The sequence below is a fragment of the Anolis carolinensis genome, chromosome 5 (assembly GCF_035594765.1).
Source record: "Anolis carolinensis isolate JA03-04 chromosome 5, rAnoCar3.1.pri, whole genome shotgun sequence".
NCBI lineage: Eukaryota > Metazoa > Chordata > Lepidosauria > Squamata > Dactyloidae > Anolis > Anolis carolinensis.
The window spans coordinates 194,353,417-194,371,742 of record NC_085845.1 but is presented as its reverse complement, the minus strand read 5'-3'; the positions used below and the strand labels follow the sequence as shown (position 1 = coordinate 194,371,742).

The 18,326-nt window shown below is 41.0% G+C and overlaps 1 protein-coding gene across 6 annotated transcripts in view; it reads left to right on the top strand.

Annotated features, from left to right (window-relative positions):
• kras (KRAS proto-oncogene, GTPase) overlaps positions 1-18,326 on the top strand; it is a 52,776-nt gene that overhangs the window by 18,836 nt on the left and 15,614 nt on the right. For all 6 annotated transcript variants that reach the window (XM_062983244.1, XM_062983241.1, XM_062983240.1 and 3 more), the window contains exons 3-4: positions 6,256-6,434; positions 12,498-12,657. In XM_062983244.1, the coding sequence (XP_062839314.1) occupies positions 6,256-6,434; positions 12,498-12,657 (339 nt within the window). The remainder of the gene's footprint in view (positions 1-6,255; positions 6,435-12,497; positions 12,658-18,326) is intronic.

The window sequence follows — 18,326 nt, the reverse complement described above, 5'->3', positions numbered from 1 at the left end:
GACCCACTTTCTCCCATGTCTGCTCACTCCCATGTGTTTTGCAGAAACTAATTGGATGGAAATATAAAACTGTCCAAACACCAACCATTGACTGAAGAAGTTTGTTGAAAACTATGGGTTTTATTGGGATACAAATAATGAATCACAAATGGCAACAAGTAAAAAAGAAATATCTGAGAAATTTAGTATCAAGTAAGCGTCCTTGTTTATAGCTAAATAGAAAGTCCTTTACCGAATGAAACAAATAAAAGGCAACTGTTTTGCCAAAATGTGTCTCAAAGAAATGAGTTTTCATTTTCCCACTTCCTCAAAGACTTTTTTTTAAAAAAAGAGTCATTCAGGTCCAAATACTATAGAGAGCAAACACAAAACCCAAACACAAAACGGTGCAATGAAATGGGAAGGAATGGGTAGTTATTATTAATATCTTGCTACATCCAGAACAAGATGACTGAAAGGACTGCTTTCATGGCAGTGTTGCTATATAGACTTATGCACAAATTTACCCAGGTTTTTGGTCATTTTTTTCAACGTAAATTGTTTGACTTCTACACAATAGTAAGTATATGGTAGCTTTTCCCTTGCTTAAAGTATATATGGAACAGGAAATTCATTAATGTTTCATTACTTACTTAGGCGATCCCTCGTTGTCTGAGTATGATGGCCGTCCATGGGTAGGGTCTTGGCCATGGACACGTAGGTGACTGTAGAGTCCCATTCTTGATCCTTATGTTCTTCCACAGTGAGGACATCAGTTTCCAGGTGGAAGGCGGTCCCGGTCAGGCTTGGCTTGACGTGCCCATCTTTAAATCTTGTTTCCTGTCCAGCAACTTTCAGTTTTCTGTTCTTGAGTTGGGAGTATAGTAACTGCATTGGGAGACGGTGATTGTGCATTTGGAAAATGTGGCCAGTCCAGCGGAGTTGATGGCATAGGAGCATAGGAGCAAATGCTGGTGATCTTTGCTTCTTCCAGCATGCTGACATTTGTCTGTCTGTCTTCCTAAGAGATTTGCAGGATTTTTCAGAGGCAATGCTGATGGAATCGTTCCAGGACTTGAGTGTAACATCTGTAGACAGTCCACACTCTGCTTCATTCAGAAAAATGCTGCACTCGCAGAGCTCAGGCCGTGTTGTATTTCAGTGTCAATCTTGACTTTTGTGGAGAGGTGGCTGCCAAGGTAGCGGGAATAGTCAACATTTACTAACATTACACCATTAAGCTGTATTCCTGACATTGTAGAGGTATTGGCTGACGCGATGTCAGTGAGAGGCCGAGCTTCTCTCATGCTTCTGCAAAGGCATTTGGAGTTTATAAAAATACTTGCACTGCACAACCTGAGGACGGGCTGTGGCGCAGCTGGCTACTAACCAGCTGGAATAAATCATTACTGACCTGAAAGGCCATGAGTTCGAAGCCCGAGTCAGGTTAAGCCACCGACCATTAAATAGCTCCACTTGCTGTTTACCTATGCAACCTGAAAGACAGCTGCATTTGTCAAGTAGGAAATTTAGGTACACTTTATGCGGGAGGCATACATTTACAACACCATAAAACTGCCAGCAACATACAGGAAAGGAATGAGGAAGTACAGTCACTAGTGGACGGTGAAGCAACAGCCCCCCTTGTGGCCAGAATCATGAAGCTGGAAATGTTAAATGCCTCTGTGTGTGTATACTGTATGTTGTCTGTCTGATGGCATTGAATGTTTGCCATATATATGTGCATTGTAATCCGCCCTGAGTCCCCTTCTGGGTGAGAAGAGCAGAACCTAAATACTGTAAATAAATAAATAAATAAATTCATACAATAATAGCATATATACCTGGTGTTGCCCTGGTGTCCTTGGGATCCCTGCCCACCTGCTTTCTCCTTTCTCCAGCTCTACCTCACAATGCTTTCATGGCAACATTCTAGCAACGGCAGGCAGGCTCCCTTTGCGGCTCTTTCCTTCTTCCATTTCCGTCTTACACTTTCTCCCTTTCTGTTTTCTTTCTTTTCTTTTTCCCTTGCTTTCTTTCATACACCTCCCCCTCTTTTTTCTTTTCAGTCTTTCTCTTCCTTCTTTTCCCTTCCCTTCTTTTTCTTTCTTTCTTCCCTCCCTCTCTTCATCCCTGCTTTCTTCTCTTTCTTTTTCTTCCCCCTTCCCCTCATACCTTTTCTCCTTTCCATTTCCTTCCTTTCTTTTCTTTTCTCCCTCCCTCCTTTCTCCTCATACACATCTCTCCTAGGTCACCTATCAGCAGCCAAGCCGCTTCACTTCCTTTCTTTCCATGTGACATTGCAGAGGCCACTTCACCCAGCCACAGTCAAATCATTCACCTAGCTGCAGCCAATCTGCTTTGTTCCTTTTCTTTTCTCCTGCTCTGGGACCAACCAATATCGATATACAAATATATACTTTGAGATATGCCTATGTAGGGGTCGTGGCGGCACAGAGGGTTAAATCGCTGAGCTGCTGAACTTGCTGACCGAAAGGTCGGTGGTTCGAATCCATGGGACAGGGTGAGCTCCTGTTGATAGCTCCAGCTATTGCCAACGTAGCAGTTTGTAAACATGCAATTGTGAATAGGTAAATAGGTACCACTCCGAGGGGAAGATAGCAGCACTCCATGCAGTCATGCCAGCCACGTGACCTTGGAGGAGTCTATGCACAATGCCGGCTCTTCGACTTAGAAATGAACATGAGCACCACCCCCAGAGTCAGCACTGACTAGACTTAATGTCAAGGGGAAATTGTTACCTTTTATGTGTGTGTTTGTGTAATATTGTGCATGAAACAAAGTTATGTGTGTATTGAGACTCCATGTGTAATAGAAATATATATCTGCAGAACAGTTGGGGAAGATTTTGTTGTCAGCAGAATTTCTGGGCTGCAGCTGTTTGGTACCAGAATGCTCCACATGATGCATTGTTTTTGGTCTGATCAAGGAGAGCTCTGCTTTAGTTTGTGTGTTGGTCATCAGAGTGAGACCCCGAGGAGTGTTGCTTTTCTGTATTTCTATACTTTAAAGTCTATTTCTAAAAATACTCTCTCTGCACAAGCTTTCCAGTCCCCTCATCCCTCTGGCTTGTGTTTGTGTCCGCAGAACTATCCCTTTGGAAATTACAATGCATGCAGTGGGATATTCTGAGCGAGGCAGTCTTATGTCATACCTGGGAAATGCGCAAAGAAATGCTGTAGGTGTGTCACGGGTGAAAGGACTGGAAAATCTGGGGCGTTGCCTCCCTGATCTCCTTGCTCTCGAGTTTTATATAATTGCTCTTCTGTTCCGCTTACATAAGTGAGATGCTTGCAGAGCAGTATGAAGAAAGCAGGATTTTAAAAAAATCCCTTTTCTTGGTGCAAGTGTGGGCTGAGATGTCGCTGGAATCCCGCTGATCTGAACAGATACGGCATCATTTAAATCCACTAAAAGAACACCCCTTAACACATTAAGCATAGTGAGACAACCAATTGTTTTACGCTTAATGACAGTGTTGAGCAGGAAGGGGGGGGGGAAATGAATCCAGTGATACTCTGCACAAAAAATATTGTAAAAAAAAAATAATTGCACCAGAATTGTGTGGGTTTATAAGAATGTTGTTTTATTTGTGGTATTTTTCCTTCCTTCTGTTTATATATTTATTTTATCAAAATGTGTGTACTTTGCCCTATATCTGAAGATATTGTTGCAGCATAAAATAACTGCAGTTAGTTGGATAAGGAGAGCCAATATGATGCAGTGGTTTGAGTGTTAGACTGTGACTCTGGAAACCAGGGTTCAAATCCCAGTTTAACCATGGAAACTCACTGGGTAACCTTGGGTGAGACACATTCTCTCAGCCTAGCAAAGGATAAGAACAGATATTGCCAAGAAAACCCTGTGAAAGTGTTGCTTTGGCACAGAGCTTTCCATCTGAGTGTTGCAACACATTCATGTGTCAGCTGCAGTGTGTAGGTGTGTCACGTGAACATAACAAGAAACTCAGGTCTGTGTAAAATCTATACACATAATAAAAGTGAAAATATGTATGTATGTGTGTGGTTGGGGTATCCATTTACACAGACATGCTCCCACTTCCACAAAAAGCTATAGCTCCCACTACTTAGGAGACACCAGTGGCCCTCCCTGCAGTGACGTTGCAGGTTATAGAGAGCGCCGCAAACATGTACAAGAGCTCTGTCCTCCACAAACACTATACTGTCCATCACTCAAGTGAAGGCTTTCATACGGGGACAATTTCATCCCAGTGTTTCTTACTCTCTCCATTGGTGTGGAATTTGCATGACCCCGCCCACTGCCTCTCCTTAACCTTTTCCTATTCTTTTCTACTGCACACAGCGAACAGAGGAATCGATCAGCAACTGAACATACTAGAGAGGTTTGGGGAGAATTCACCATGATTTATAGGAGTTGTAGGTACTGCAATGTATATTCCACCTGCAATCTAAAAGCAATCTGAACTCCAACAATGATGGATCTGGAACTCACTTGGCACACAGAACTGACATGACCAACAAAAAATACTGGAGGACTTTGGGTGATTTATAGGAGTTGTAGTTCACCTACATCCAGAGCACGCTATGAACCCAAACAATGCTGGATCTGGACCAAATTTGGTATGCATACTCAATACGCTCAAATTTGAATACTGATGGGTTTTGAGGGGAATTGGCCAGAACATTTTGGAGTTGCAGGTCCTGGGATGTATACTTACTTACTTACTTATTTACTTAGGCGATCCCTTGTAGTTCGAGGATTTTTTTTCTTCGTGTCAGGAGCAACCAGAGTTGCTTCTGGAGTGAGAAAATTGGCCGTCTGCAAGGACGTTGCCCAGGGGACCCCCAGATGTTTTGATGTTTACCATCCTTGTGGGAGGCTTCTCTCATGTCCCCGCATGGAGCTGATAGAGGGAGCTCATCCGTGCTCTCCCCGGGATGATTGTCTTCCACTTTGGGGGTGTGTCCGTAGTTGGCTGAAGAGACCTATTATTGATCTGCATGGTCTCCTGCAGTGAGGACATCCGTTTCCAGGTGGAAGGCAGTCCTGGTCAGGGTTGGCTTGATGCTCCTTCCTCTTGGCACATTTCTCCCTTAAGCCCTCCATTTGTGCCTCTTTGAACTCCACAGCACTGCTGGTCACAGCTGACCTCCAATTAGAGCGCTCAAGGGCCAGGGCTTCCCAGTTCTCAGTGTCTATGCCACAGTTTTTAAGGTTGGCTTTAAGTCCATCTTTAAATCTCTTTTCCTGCCCACCAACATTACGTTTCCCCCTGGGATGTATAGCTCACCTGCAATCAATGAGCACTCTGAACTCAACCAACAATGGACCTGGAACTAACTTGGCACACAGAGCCCCCATGACCAGCAAAAAAATACAGGAGGTCTTTGAGGGAACTGCACCTTGATTTGGGGGAGTTGTAGTTCACCTACATCCAAAGAGGACTGTGAGACCAAATACCGAAGGATCTGGACCAAACTTGGCATACAGATGGGGAGAACTGACCTTCCTTTCTGGGAGTTGTAATTCACCCACAACCAGAGAAACTGTGACCTCCACCGATGATGGACCGGGACCAAACTTGGCACACAAAACCCCCATGACTAATTCAACCTACCAGAGGGGTTTGAGGGGACTGACTCCACCTAGTGGGAGTTGTAGTTTACCCTTCAGTCAGAGAGCATACTGAACCCCACCAATGTTGCCTCCAGAGCAAACTTACCAACATAAACTTTAAGTACTATTGAGTTTCTTGAGGTTAACCTGGCATGATGTGAGTTATAGTTCAGACACAAGCTTATGCATTTTGTACAATTAAAAATTGACTTTTTCAAATAACCAGGCAACGCCGGGTACTCAAGCTAGTTTAAAAATATATAAATGAAAGTTTTTCATGAGATATGTTGTGTCCCCCTAAATTTATGTTTGTGTCTGTATCTCTTTTCTCCTTCACATCTACTTTTTTGCCTACAACAAGATAGCCATTCAATAGATGCACAGGCAGCTCTCGAGTTACAAATTAAAATATAAAAATCAAAAGAACAAACCATTTATATCACTAAAACCATTAAAATTAGAATGTATCAAAGCACTCATGACAGGTGGCCATGTGTTTGAAAACCCCCAGAGATGGAGACTCCACCACACTCCAAGGCAGCATATTTCACTGGCAGGATTCTTAGAAATGTGATAGTACTGGTGGTAAGAGTATGAAATCAAGCACATGTGTGTAGTTACTCATCTTTATTCTTTTTGCTTTCCTGTTTGTCTCAGGATTCCTACAGGAAACAAGTAGTAATCGATGGCGAAACCTGTCTCTTGGACATTTTGGATACAGCCGGCCAAGAAGAGTACAGTGCGATGCGGGACCAGTATATGAGGACGGGCGAGGGTTTTTTATGCGTATTTGCTATAAATAACACAAAGTCTTTTGAAGACATCCATCATTATAGGTATGTTTCATGGATTTGATGCTTCAAGCTTCAAGCGTTAGCTGACAGGTGCAAGTTTTGTAGTCACAGGAAATCATTGCCTAGAATAGCTGTGATTCAATCCTAGTCTTCCCATCTAGCAACCTGCGGTGGTCCAGCCTTGAGAGGGCTGTGCCATTTGAGGTATATTTTATCTTCTTTTACATTTTCAGAAAGGATACAACTATCTGCAAATAAAACCTCAAATGTGATGTTGTTGGTCCTCTGTATCCATAGATTCTGCATTCATAGATTCAACCATTCTTGCCTTAAATATATTTGCTTTTAAATACAGAAAGCAAACCTACAGATATAAATATCTACAGTTGAGCTCTATGGCAAGGTTCTTGCAAATTTTCTATTTGCAGTCCTCGTCAATGCAACTAATGCAATCTTAGAGGCCAAGAATTGTTTGGAAATGCCTGAATCTTTTTAGAAACTCCGTTCTGCTTGTTCCGGTGTGTGCATAGAACACTGTGTGACATAAGTTGATAGTAGAGTGAAGAGGTTGAGCCTGACAGTGGAGCCTGAGAAGGAGATAATACTGTTTTTGTTTATTCTTTGTTTCTCCTTACTATCTACATGAAGAGCTGCAAACATAACCACCCAGCTTCAATAGGAAAGTTGACAGCTCTAGGGGAGAGAGAGATATCTACAGGTGTTGATATCCACAGAGGGGCTCAGGAACCAAACCCCAGTAAACCCCACTCACTCGCCATATTTTAGTGATGGAGATTTTTAAAATTCTTTCCTTATGAATTTTCTCTTTTTAGAGCAATTTGCTTTTTAAATGTATGGGGGCATTGAGATAAATAATAATCATCATCATCATCATATTTATTTATATTCCGCCTTCTCTCCCAGCACTTGGTTTGAAAGGTCCGTTCTGTCTGTTCTAGTTGCGTTAGGAGCAAACTAAGATGGGGATAGAAAGTAGAGATGTGCGCTAAAATTTTTCCTTCGTTTGCTTCGTGCTATCATTTTGTTTTGATCGTTCATCTACACAAAACAAATGACATTTTTGTAGGAAATGAGAGGTGACACGAAAATGAAAACCGCTCAGTCATCGTGCTTGCTTTTGTTTTTCTTTCTGCCCCATAACAATAAGCAGGTACTGACAGAGGGCTGCTTTCCCATTACAGCTGATATGTACCTATGAGTGTTAAAATATATATATATATATATATATAGAGAAAGAACTCTAGCTAGCTACTCTGGGAATCTAAGCTGAGCCTGGGATAGGAAAGCCTCCATATTACATCTGATGTGTGTGGAAATGGTTGTGTTATATATATGTGTGTGTGTGTGTGTGTGTGTATATATATATATATATATACACACACACACACACACATATATATATAGAAGGCTAGCAAGCTGCTCTGGGAATCTTAAGCTGAGCCTGGGAGAGGAAAGCCTCCACATTACATCTGATGTGTGTGGAATGGTTGTTTTTTATATATATATATATATATATATATATATATATATATATACACACACACACACACACACACACACACACACACACACACATACACATACACACACACACACACACACACACACACACACACACACACACACATATATAGAAGGCTAGCAAGCTGCTCTGGGAATCTTAAGCTGAGCCTGGGAGAGGAAAGCCTCCACATTACATCTGATGTGTGTGGAATGGTTGCTATATATATATATATATATACACATACACACACACACACATATATATATAGAAGGCTAGCAAGCTGCTCTGGGAATCTTAAGCTGAGCCTGGGAGAGGAAAGCCTCCGCATTACATCTGATGTGTGTGGAAATGGGAGTTAATAATAATAATGTTATGAATAACAATAGTACTCTGGGGAAGATCCAAACGTTTTAAAAGTTGGTGGGCTAAAAGGGGTGAAGTATCCTCCATTTGTGCGATTTTCACCCCTCTAGCCCAAAAACCGAAGGGAGGGGGATGAGCCTCATAAGCCTTCCCATTCCCGCCAATGGCACAAACATTTTTGTGTTTTTCGTTAGCCAGACAAAATCGTGTCATATAGGCATCCCATTTTTGTTAGCGGGAACCAAATACGAAAATGAGAAGACACGAATGAAACTACACAAAACGAACAGCAATTCCATACAAAAGCACAACACTAATAGAAAGCCCATGGCTAGCAGTATAGGTTGTTCGTGGGTTCATCCCTCTCCTTGAAAAAAACAGAGAGTGAAATTCTATCGCAGTTTAACCAATTTAGAAATAAGAACCGTAAGAAATCATTTAAGCAGACTAAAAGCATATTAAACAGTTTTGACATGTTAACACCAGAGAACTGAAATCCATTAAAGCAGTTTCAAAACACAGCTCCAAAGGTGTTAGCAAAAAGGATGTTTTATTAGATCTTAGGATGAGACCAGCATTGGCTACGTTCAGGCATCTAGGAAGGTGAACGTTTTCTACAGCAGAGAAATGTGAAATAAATGATTTTGGAAATGGGATGGCTTCCCAGGAAGAAGCAAAATTAGCTTTTGGGCTCCCAGAGTGTTCTGTTACTGAATATAGATACCAAATTGCCTGCCAAACTTAACATGATTAGAACTAAGTCACCAGTTTTGAAGCTGGGATGGAACAGACAGCTGTAATTAGTTAACGAGCAGAAATTTGATCTCTCCATCTTTTGTGTGAAAAAAGGAAAGATTGTGTGAGTCTGAGATGGCAAATCACGGCTTCTTTCTGAGCCAGCACAAATAGGGACTCCTTAGGTCCAGAGGGCCCCTGGTGGCACAGCGTGTTAAAGCGCTGAGTTGCTGAACTTGCAGATCAAAAGGTCGCAGGTTCGAATCTGGAGATCAGAGTGAGCACCCGCTGTTAGCCCCAGCTTCTGCCAACCTAGCAATTCAAAAATCTGCTAATGTAAGTAGATCAATAGGTACCACTCCGGCGGGAAGGTAATGGTGCTCCATGCAGTCATGCCGGCCACATGATCTTGGAGGTGTCTACGGATAATGCTGGCTCTTCAGCTTAGAAATGGAAATGAGCACCAACCCACAGAGTCAGACACGACTGGACATAATGTCAGGGGAAAAACCTAGAGCCAGGTAGAAAGAAGGCACCAGAAACATGATACCTTTATCAGGTACACAAGCATATAGCATATTGCAATTAAAAATGAAAAGGAAATGTGTGCTGATGGAGCTGTTTGCTAGACAGAAACAGAATTACGGCATTCAAAATGCACCTCCATGCAGTCCCTCCCCTTTTGCATCCTGAAGTGGTGCAGACCCGAATTATTTTTATTTTTACCACCTCGTTTTGCATCTGTCCCAGCAGGCTCTTTCTAACCCTCCATATCAACCCCCTAACTACCTAAAATGCAAGTGAATTCGATTAGTTTTGAAGCTAGACACTAACGGTGGCTGTGATTTGTGTCACACATAAGTCATCGAACCCTGTAAAAGCTGGGCATGTGATAGCAGCAGGCCCTTCCTTAATTGTTCTGTCAAAAGCAGCCTTTGAGTTATTTTTATCTGTGCTCCCAAATTGTTAGGTCACAGGATGCATACGCTGCCTAAAGCCATACAAAGCAATAATGGGAAGGCAATGTGATTTTAGCATTTTGCTTCTCCCCAAATCCCTAGTTCACATTGCCATCCAATTATCCAGCTTTTGCTAAAAAAGATTGTCTTCGGCCACCGTCAGCTTGCTGTGTGATCTTATTGTCCCCATAAGCGTGCTGTAGCCTTTCTGCAATAGATACCTCCAGGCTGCCCTGCAGTGATGCTTATCAGCTCTGGCGAATGAATAATCTTTTCTGCCATTTAAAATATGAATCTGTGAAAGGGATCTGCTTGGCTTAGAAGGTTCTATGTGCATCCTGTGGAGTTGCTAATGAAAGCTTTTCTTTTTCAGTAAAATAGAGAGGTTGAAGTCGTGCAATATAATTATTCAGGTCATACATACCCGCAAGAGTTGAGACATTTGGGTACTTGTGCACAGAGATAGGAGAGTGGCTTGGAGACATGGTTCTGGAACAATATCTCCTCAGGTCATTATCTTGCATGTTTCTCTGCTCCACACATTGCCAAATGGTCTCACACATCATTGTTGCCAGCAGGATCTGTATTATAACCAGCTATTTCACCCTTGCCTGTGTGTAAGGGTGCCCTGTAAGATGCTTGCCATCCCAGGGCTATTATTCTTATTTTTTGTTGTTATTAACTATCATCAAGTTGATCAGGTTTTACAGTGACCCTATGTTTAAAAGACTTCTAAGACATATTGTCCTCATCCTCAGTCTTGCATACTCAGGCTTCTTTGATCGAAGCTAGCCACCTAAAATGAAGTCTTCTTTTCCTGCTGCCTTCTGCCTCACCAAGCATTATCATCTTTTATAGTGGGACATACACCTCATGATATGTCCAGGATATGATCATCTCAGCTTAGTCACCTTGGTTTATAGGAAGAGTCCATATTATGTTTGCTCTAGGAACCGTTTAGGTGAGCAAACCCTAATTTTTTGTTATCATTTTTGCTCCTAAGTGTTCCCTGGAAATATGTGGGGCACTCTCATAATGTTTTTCTCCCTCTGGGTCATTTTATGTCCAAGAGAGTTTTCTTTCCCTACAGAAATTGGCCTATAAATAGATTTCTCAGGCACTTTGCATTGTGAAAAGGAATGCTTCCTGGGTCTAAGACAGCTAAAGGAGGTCAAAATATGGCAAACCTTCCCCTGTAGTCTTTGGGTCATTTGGGTACATTTCAGTGGAGGGCATCAGGGATACAGCTCTACAGGGTGATCCCTCAACCCTAGCAGTTACCATCCCTGGCATGAGATCCATAATTTATGGACCTTTAAGATCTACTTAACTATAATTGTGTGTCCAGAGGAGGTTGACTAAAATGATCCAGAGTCTGGAGACCAAGATGTGAGGTGAAGTCATAGGGAGGAGGGAGCAAGCTTGTTTTCTGCTGCCCTGGAGACTGCAATGTGGAGTAATAGCTTCAAATGACAGGAAAGGGCTTTGAATGTGATTTCCTGCTTCTTGGCAGGGGGTTGGACTGGATGGCCCATGAGGTCTCTTCCAACTTTACTATTCTATGATTCTATGAAAGGAGATTCCACCTGAACATTAGGAAGAACTTCCTAACTGTGAGAGCTGTTCAACAATGGAACTCTCTGCCCCAGAGTGTGGTGGAGGCTCCTTCTCTGGAGGCTTTTAAACAGAGGCTGGATGGACATCTATCGAGGGTACTTCGAATGTGATTTTCCGGATTCTTGGCAGGATGGCCCGCGAGGTCTCTTCCAACTCTATGATTCTGTGAGGTTCTCAGAGATTGTTATGAAGGGTCAACATGCTCAGAAGGTCTGTGGGCTAATGTTTCTGTCTCACACCAAAAAATCTCACAAAATTCCCAAACCCAATGCTTGCAAGTCCCTTCTAGGTCTTCAAAATTTTTGGGAAGCGGCAAGGCTCTTTATTTTGCAACCTCTTTAAAAGGTGAACTGTTAATCATGGAAGCTTCCAGGAGTGACAACAAGAGCCATCAAAATGTTTGCTACTGTGCAATTCAAATCAGCAGCTTCCCACTGCTGGCTACTTACTGGGAATTATTGCCCAACTGGGAAATGAGCTAAAGTTCATGAATGTATGAAATAGTCCCCATTTAGCTCATCTTTCCTCAACCTAGATTTTACATGTGAGACTACAAAACTTTGCTGTACTCACAGGAACAACTAGAGTTGTGGTCTAATTTATAGAGTGCTGGTTAAATTAGTTTAATCTACTTTGATTCTGTGAGTGTTCTCTAAAAGCTTCCAAGAAATGTCATGGCTAAATCGTTTTGAGAAACTCCTTGGTTTTGGGGAGACTATGTATTGAAGGTGTTTCATGCATCTGAGATCTTTTTATAACTGGGAATGAATAGAACTGGATAAAATTGAAAGGGAATGTTGTTATTTTTTTTAACTCTCCTCCCATTTAAGAATAAAGACTGGAAAGTCTTTCTGAAATTTATTTCACTCTTAAAACAGTTGATTGGTTTTTTTTTCTCTTTTTCAGGGAACAGATAAAAAGAGTGAAAGATTCAGAAGACGTCCCTATGGTGCTAGTAGGAAACAAATGTGACTTGCCTTCCAGGACTGTAGATACAAAACAAGCTCAGGACTTAGCAAGGAGTTACGGAATACCTTTCATCGAAACCTCGGCAAAAACGAGACAGGTAACCTTGGAGGATCTGAACTCTGGTCTACTTGACTGTTTCAGGCTAGGAATGAAAATGAATCATGATTCCACTTGAGGTGGAGAACAACATTTTCTGCTGAAATGTCGTGCTGTTTACAGGGTTTCTAGGAACAATAGCTAGACATCAATGGGAAAAGCTATTCTCTGAGTGAAATAGCTGAGATATGGCTTCAGAGTGGTTAGAGGCAGGTATTTAGAGTTTTATTTAACTCTTAAGAACCAGTTAGTATTTATTTATTTATTTATTAGCTACATTTATATGCCGCCCTTCTCACCCCGAAGGGGACTCAGAGCGGCTTACAAATTAAATTTACATACAATATTATATTAGCATAGTACAATACTGGTAATAAATTACTATATTGTACTGTATCAATATATTGTAATACTATTAGTAATATTACATGTAAAATATAATATATAATTATTATATTGTATTATTAGTATTACATCATATTACAATATAATATGAATATTAAATGTATATACAATATGTTATAATTATTATATATTATTGTAAATTATATATATATATATATATATATACACACACAGACACACACACACACACGTGTGTGTGTGTGTGTATATAAACACACATATATACATATATAACTAGCATAGCATGTTATTGCGGGGAGGGTCCTCCAGCTGAGGTAACCAGTGTCCATTTTACACCAACAGCAAAAGGAAAAGGAATGCTTTCCCCTAACTTCTTTTACTAGATCCCCCTTTAACAGTTGAACATATATAAGGTTAACACTGGAAAACATTGTTCTGGGTGCCATGTGTTTCCCATTCCCACAGAATATTCAAAGAAGTAGAAAATGAGTGAAACCTTTATTGGAGCTCAGACTCAGCCAAACAAGACTTTAGACCCTTCTTCAACCTTAAAAAGGTGTGATTTTTAGGTGCTTCGGGATCATTTGGAGAAGCGCTTCACTTGTGTGGTCATAGTTCCCATTTTTGTGACCATGTAGGTTTAGGTGGACACCTGTAGAAGACTACCTACTAGGAGGAAAGAGATCTGGTTTGGACCTCTCCTTAACCTGGCACCGTTCTGTGTGTACAGGGATGTACAGTATTTTGCAAAAGGTGGAGTAGTTACATATCTATCTCCACCACATTTTAGTCCCTAGTTTGGTAGGGATTGGAAAAGTTACATTTTTAGATCATAGCTTGGGAAAGTTACTTTTTTATATCATAACCTCCTGAACCTCTATCTTGACTTGATGTTCTGATAGTTTAGTCACCAAAAGTATCATTTTCCAAATTCTGAAATAGATGATGTAGATATTGCTTTTGCCCTCAGATTTGCTGTACTGTAAGATGCATTTCCTTGCAGCACGAGCTATATAAGTAAAAAGTAGACAAAATACATCCCTTCAGATGCTGTTGGACTGCAACTCACAGCATTCTTAGTAACTGGGTTTGCTAACTATAACAGTCCAACGATACTTAGGGATCCAGGCTTTGTCCATTCTAGTAGTAGCGTTCAGTGGTGTTTTGCACCTCCAAAAATGCAATTTCTAAATGCACTGATATCTAATGGGAAATGGATCTGGTGTGGATTTTACCACCTTGGTCTCACACACCTAAATCTTAGTCCTAAAAGCAGAATGTAGGGCTAAGTCTGCACACAGTCTGTCTCCACAGGCACCAGTTCTTTATCAGCAAATACCAAATAGTGCCTTCTGTTGTCTGGGGAAAAAAAATCAGAAATATGTAAGATTCAGAGAGCTGAGTTGGGAACATTTCTCAGTTTCTTTTTCCAAACTGCTGAAATAATTTTTGGTCCTGATTCAAACAAACATCTCAATGTTCCAAGTGGCAGAATTTCACATCTACAGTGTTGTCACGAGTTATTTTTAGTAATTGTCATAACACCAAGAATTATCTGAATGTTTTATCTCCAGCTGCACAGTGAATGGAGTGTATGTAAGAGTAAAGGCTGGGCTTTGCTTTTGGATTAGCAATGCAACTGAACAAGCAACATGCCGATTATTACCAGCTTTTGCAAATTTGGTGGTGCGAGATCACTTAACGTTAGCTATTCATAAGCTATGAAAGTAAATACGGACGTGGGTGAAAGAGAACAGTAGTAAGGTTGGATTTGGAACGGTTTCAAATCATTTTTGTTTCCTGAATTGTAATTGCTTGACCTTGTTGTAGAAACCTCTTTCATTTCTCTTCTTGCATTCCTCTGTAAATGGTGTTTTTTTTTTAAAATCAATTGTGGTGTATTGGGAATGTGTCCAAGGCTGTGTACGCACTGTATGGAGAGAAGATTTTGTCTCTGAAGAGACAACGGGAAATATAGAGCCATCTAGAGCATCTAGTCCTCCAGTTTGGGACCTATGGGCAGTGGTTCCTACAATTGCATGCATTTGATTCAGAAAAGGGGGTGTCTAGCTTTGTACTCAGAACTGATGCATTCAAAGAACTCACTTAGCTAAATGGTGGGAGATTAAAGATCAACGAAATGAAGGACAGCACATGGCTAAACCGTAGTCATGGCTGCCTACTTGTGCAGCTTTAGGTTAAATACATTTATGGAGATCAGGTACATCAGTGATATTTAATGGGAAAATGGCAAAGTATTGCCTCCAGGTTCAGATTTAATATGCTTCTCTTTATCGGTTGCTACGGCACACAAAATGAGCATGAGGAAATGTCATGTTCTGCTGACGGAATTATTATGAACAACTGGTTGGTCATTATGGGAACGGAATGCTGTCACGCTTTTGGTGTGTTAAGTCTTGGCCTTTTGTTCTTAGGTACCCATTCAATTTAGTGGCAGATTTTTTTTCCATGTCAGGAGTGATTAGAGAAACTGCAAGTCGCTTCTGGTATGACAGAATTGGCCATCTACAAGGACGTTGCCCTGGGGACATCCGGATATTTGATGTTTTACCATCCTTTTAGGAGGCTTCTCTCATGTCCCCCACAGGGAGCTGGAGCTGACAGAGGGAGCTCACCCACTCTCCCCAAATTCGAACCGCTGACCTGTCAGTCAGCAGTCCTGTCGGCATAAGGTTTAACCCAGGGGTCCCCAAACTAAGGCCCGGGGGCTGGATGCGGCCCATTGAAGCCATTTATCCGGCCCCCACAGCAAAAGGGCAGAAGGGGGTTGGGCTAAATGATCCAAGGGGTCTCTTCTTCTCTTACAACCCTTATTTATTATTATTATTATTATTATTATTATTATTATTATTATTATTATTATTATTATATTGTATGATACAGCAAATAAGATAGATATGCTGGATTTTGTATCACAAAATCACATTATTATTATTATTATTATTATTATTATTATTATTATTATTATTATTATTAGCATTGAGGCTGGGTGGCCATCCGTCACGGGTGCTTTGCTTGTGCTTTTGGTGCACAAAGGCAGAAGGGGGTTGAACTAAATGGCCCAAGGGGTCTCTTCCAACCCTCTTTATTATTATTATTATTATTAATAATAATAGTAATAATAATAATAATAAACATTGAGGCTGGGTGGCCATCTGTCAGGGATGCTTTGCTTGTGCTTTCGGTACACAAAGGCAGAAGGGGATTGGACTAAATGGCCCAAGGGGTCTCTTGTAATTCTCTTTATTATTATTATTATTATTATTATTATTAACATTGAGGCTGGGTGGCCATCTGTCAGGGATGCTTTGCTTGTGCTTTTGGTGCACAAGGGCAGAAGGGTGTTGGACTCAATGGCCCAAGGGGTCTCTTCCAACACTCTTTTTTATTATTATTGTTAATAATAATAATAGTAATTATAATTATAATTATTATTATTATTATTGCTCAGTGGCCAACTATAGTCTGGCCCTCCAACAGTCCAAATGATTGTGAACTTTAAAAAGTTTGGGGACCCCTGGTTTAACCCATTGCACTACCTGGGGCTCCAGTGGCAAGTGGCAAAGGGATATTGTTTTAGAGCAGGCATGGGCGAACTTTGGCCCTCCAGGTGTTTTGGACTGCAACTCCCACAATTCCTAACAGCCGGTAGGCTGTTAGGAATTGTGGGAGTTGAAGTCCAAAACACCTGGAGGGATAAAGTTTGCCCATGCCTGTTATAGAGCGATAGGTGAAAAAGTCCTATTTGTTTTAGGCTCCAACTATACATAGTTTCAGATCCCATGGCATTCATGGAGACCCCAGGCTCTTCCCTTTACCAGACCAGGATGGAAGGACAACCAAGTACACAAATAAAGCATCAGCAGCATCATTATCCATCAGGATAATGACAGATTAAACTATTTATACATTTACTTTTTCATTTTCCATAGTTCAGAATTTTCAGTTTATTGGCAGTGCATGAAACAGCCCTGAATATATTTCACATGATTATGGTGCTTCAACTCCTGTGCGGATTTTCAGTTTTTTCCATCAGTGTAGTGGGATTTGATTGAACGTCCTGCTTTCTGTACGATCGTTGCTCGATTTCACCCCATATTTGAATCATCTTGCTTTGCTCGCCTCGGAGCATGTGATTTCCACTTCTACCGACCCCCTTTGACTCCCTTCGCAATGTTTTGGTGTTTCATTTCCTTCAGGCTTTTAAAAAGAGCTAAACCAAGCGTTTCATCTCTCAACTTTGGATTGCACTTTGCATTTCCCCATAGAGTGCACTTCTCCCATAGCGAGCTCAACTATAACAATCCCACAAAATGATCATAGGATGTGATGTTGCATTTCGAGACTTCTTGTGTAGTTTGGGAGAAAACGTTGCCTGGAAATAGCACAAATTTGAAGGATTGGGGGGGGGGCCTCGGGGAACTGGGGGGGGGGAGCTCCAAGGGCCACATGTGGTCCATGGACCATAACTTTCTTTTCCCTTTAAGATAGCAGCCATGTCATCTTTCTTTAGGCATTATTCCCTTTAATCCACATGCAAAGTAGGGGGTCACCTACCTTTTCTTCTTCCTTCAATGCTTTCCTTATACAGTAGAGTCTTACTTATCCAACGTTCTGGATTATCCAATGCATTTTTGTAGTCAATGTTTTCAATATATCGTGATATTTTGGTGCTAAATTAATAAATACAGTAATTACTACATAGCATTACTGCATATTGAACTACCTTTTCTGTCAAATTTGTTGTATAACATGATGTTTTGGTGCTTAATTTGTAAAATCATAAACTAATTTGATTTTTAATAGGCTTTTCCTTAATCTCTTCTTATTATCCAACATATTCGCTTATCCAACATTCTGCCGGCCCTTTTATGTTGGATAAGTGAGACTCTACTGTATGTGAAAGGACATGTTGGAAAAGGAGATGTTCCCATTCATATGGAGGTTCTCCATGCGATGCTTAAAAAACAAACAAACCAGAATTCTTACTTGTGTTGAGAGCTTTCACACAAGAAGGAACTTCTCTTTCAGACCTAGCGCTTTGTACATGGGGAAAAATGAAAATATTGGAAGACAGGTCTACATGTATTCTCCTTTGCCTGTTGAATCAAAATAGATGCATAATACATGATGGGAAACCTAAAGTGTAAAGATAGAGCAACCTAAAGCAGGCAGTCCTAAATTTTTTTGGGAGAGGGAAAGCACACAACATGATTAAAATATAGTTCCAGCCGGTGTATTTTACAATGAGGAGGATAGAGGTCTGGTCATGGTAAGGAGCTT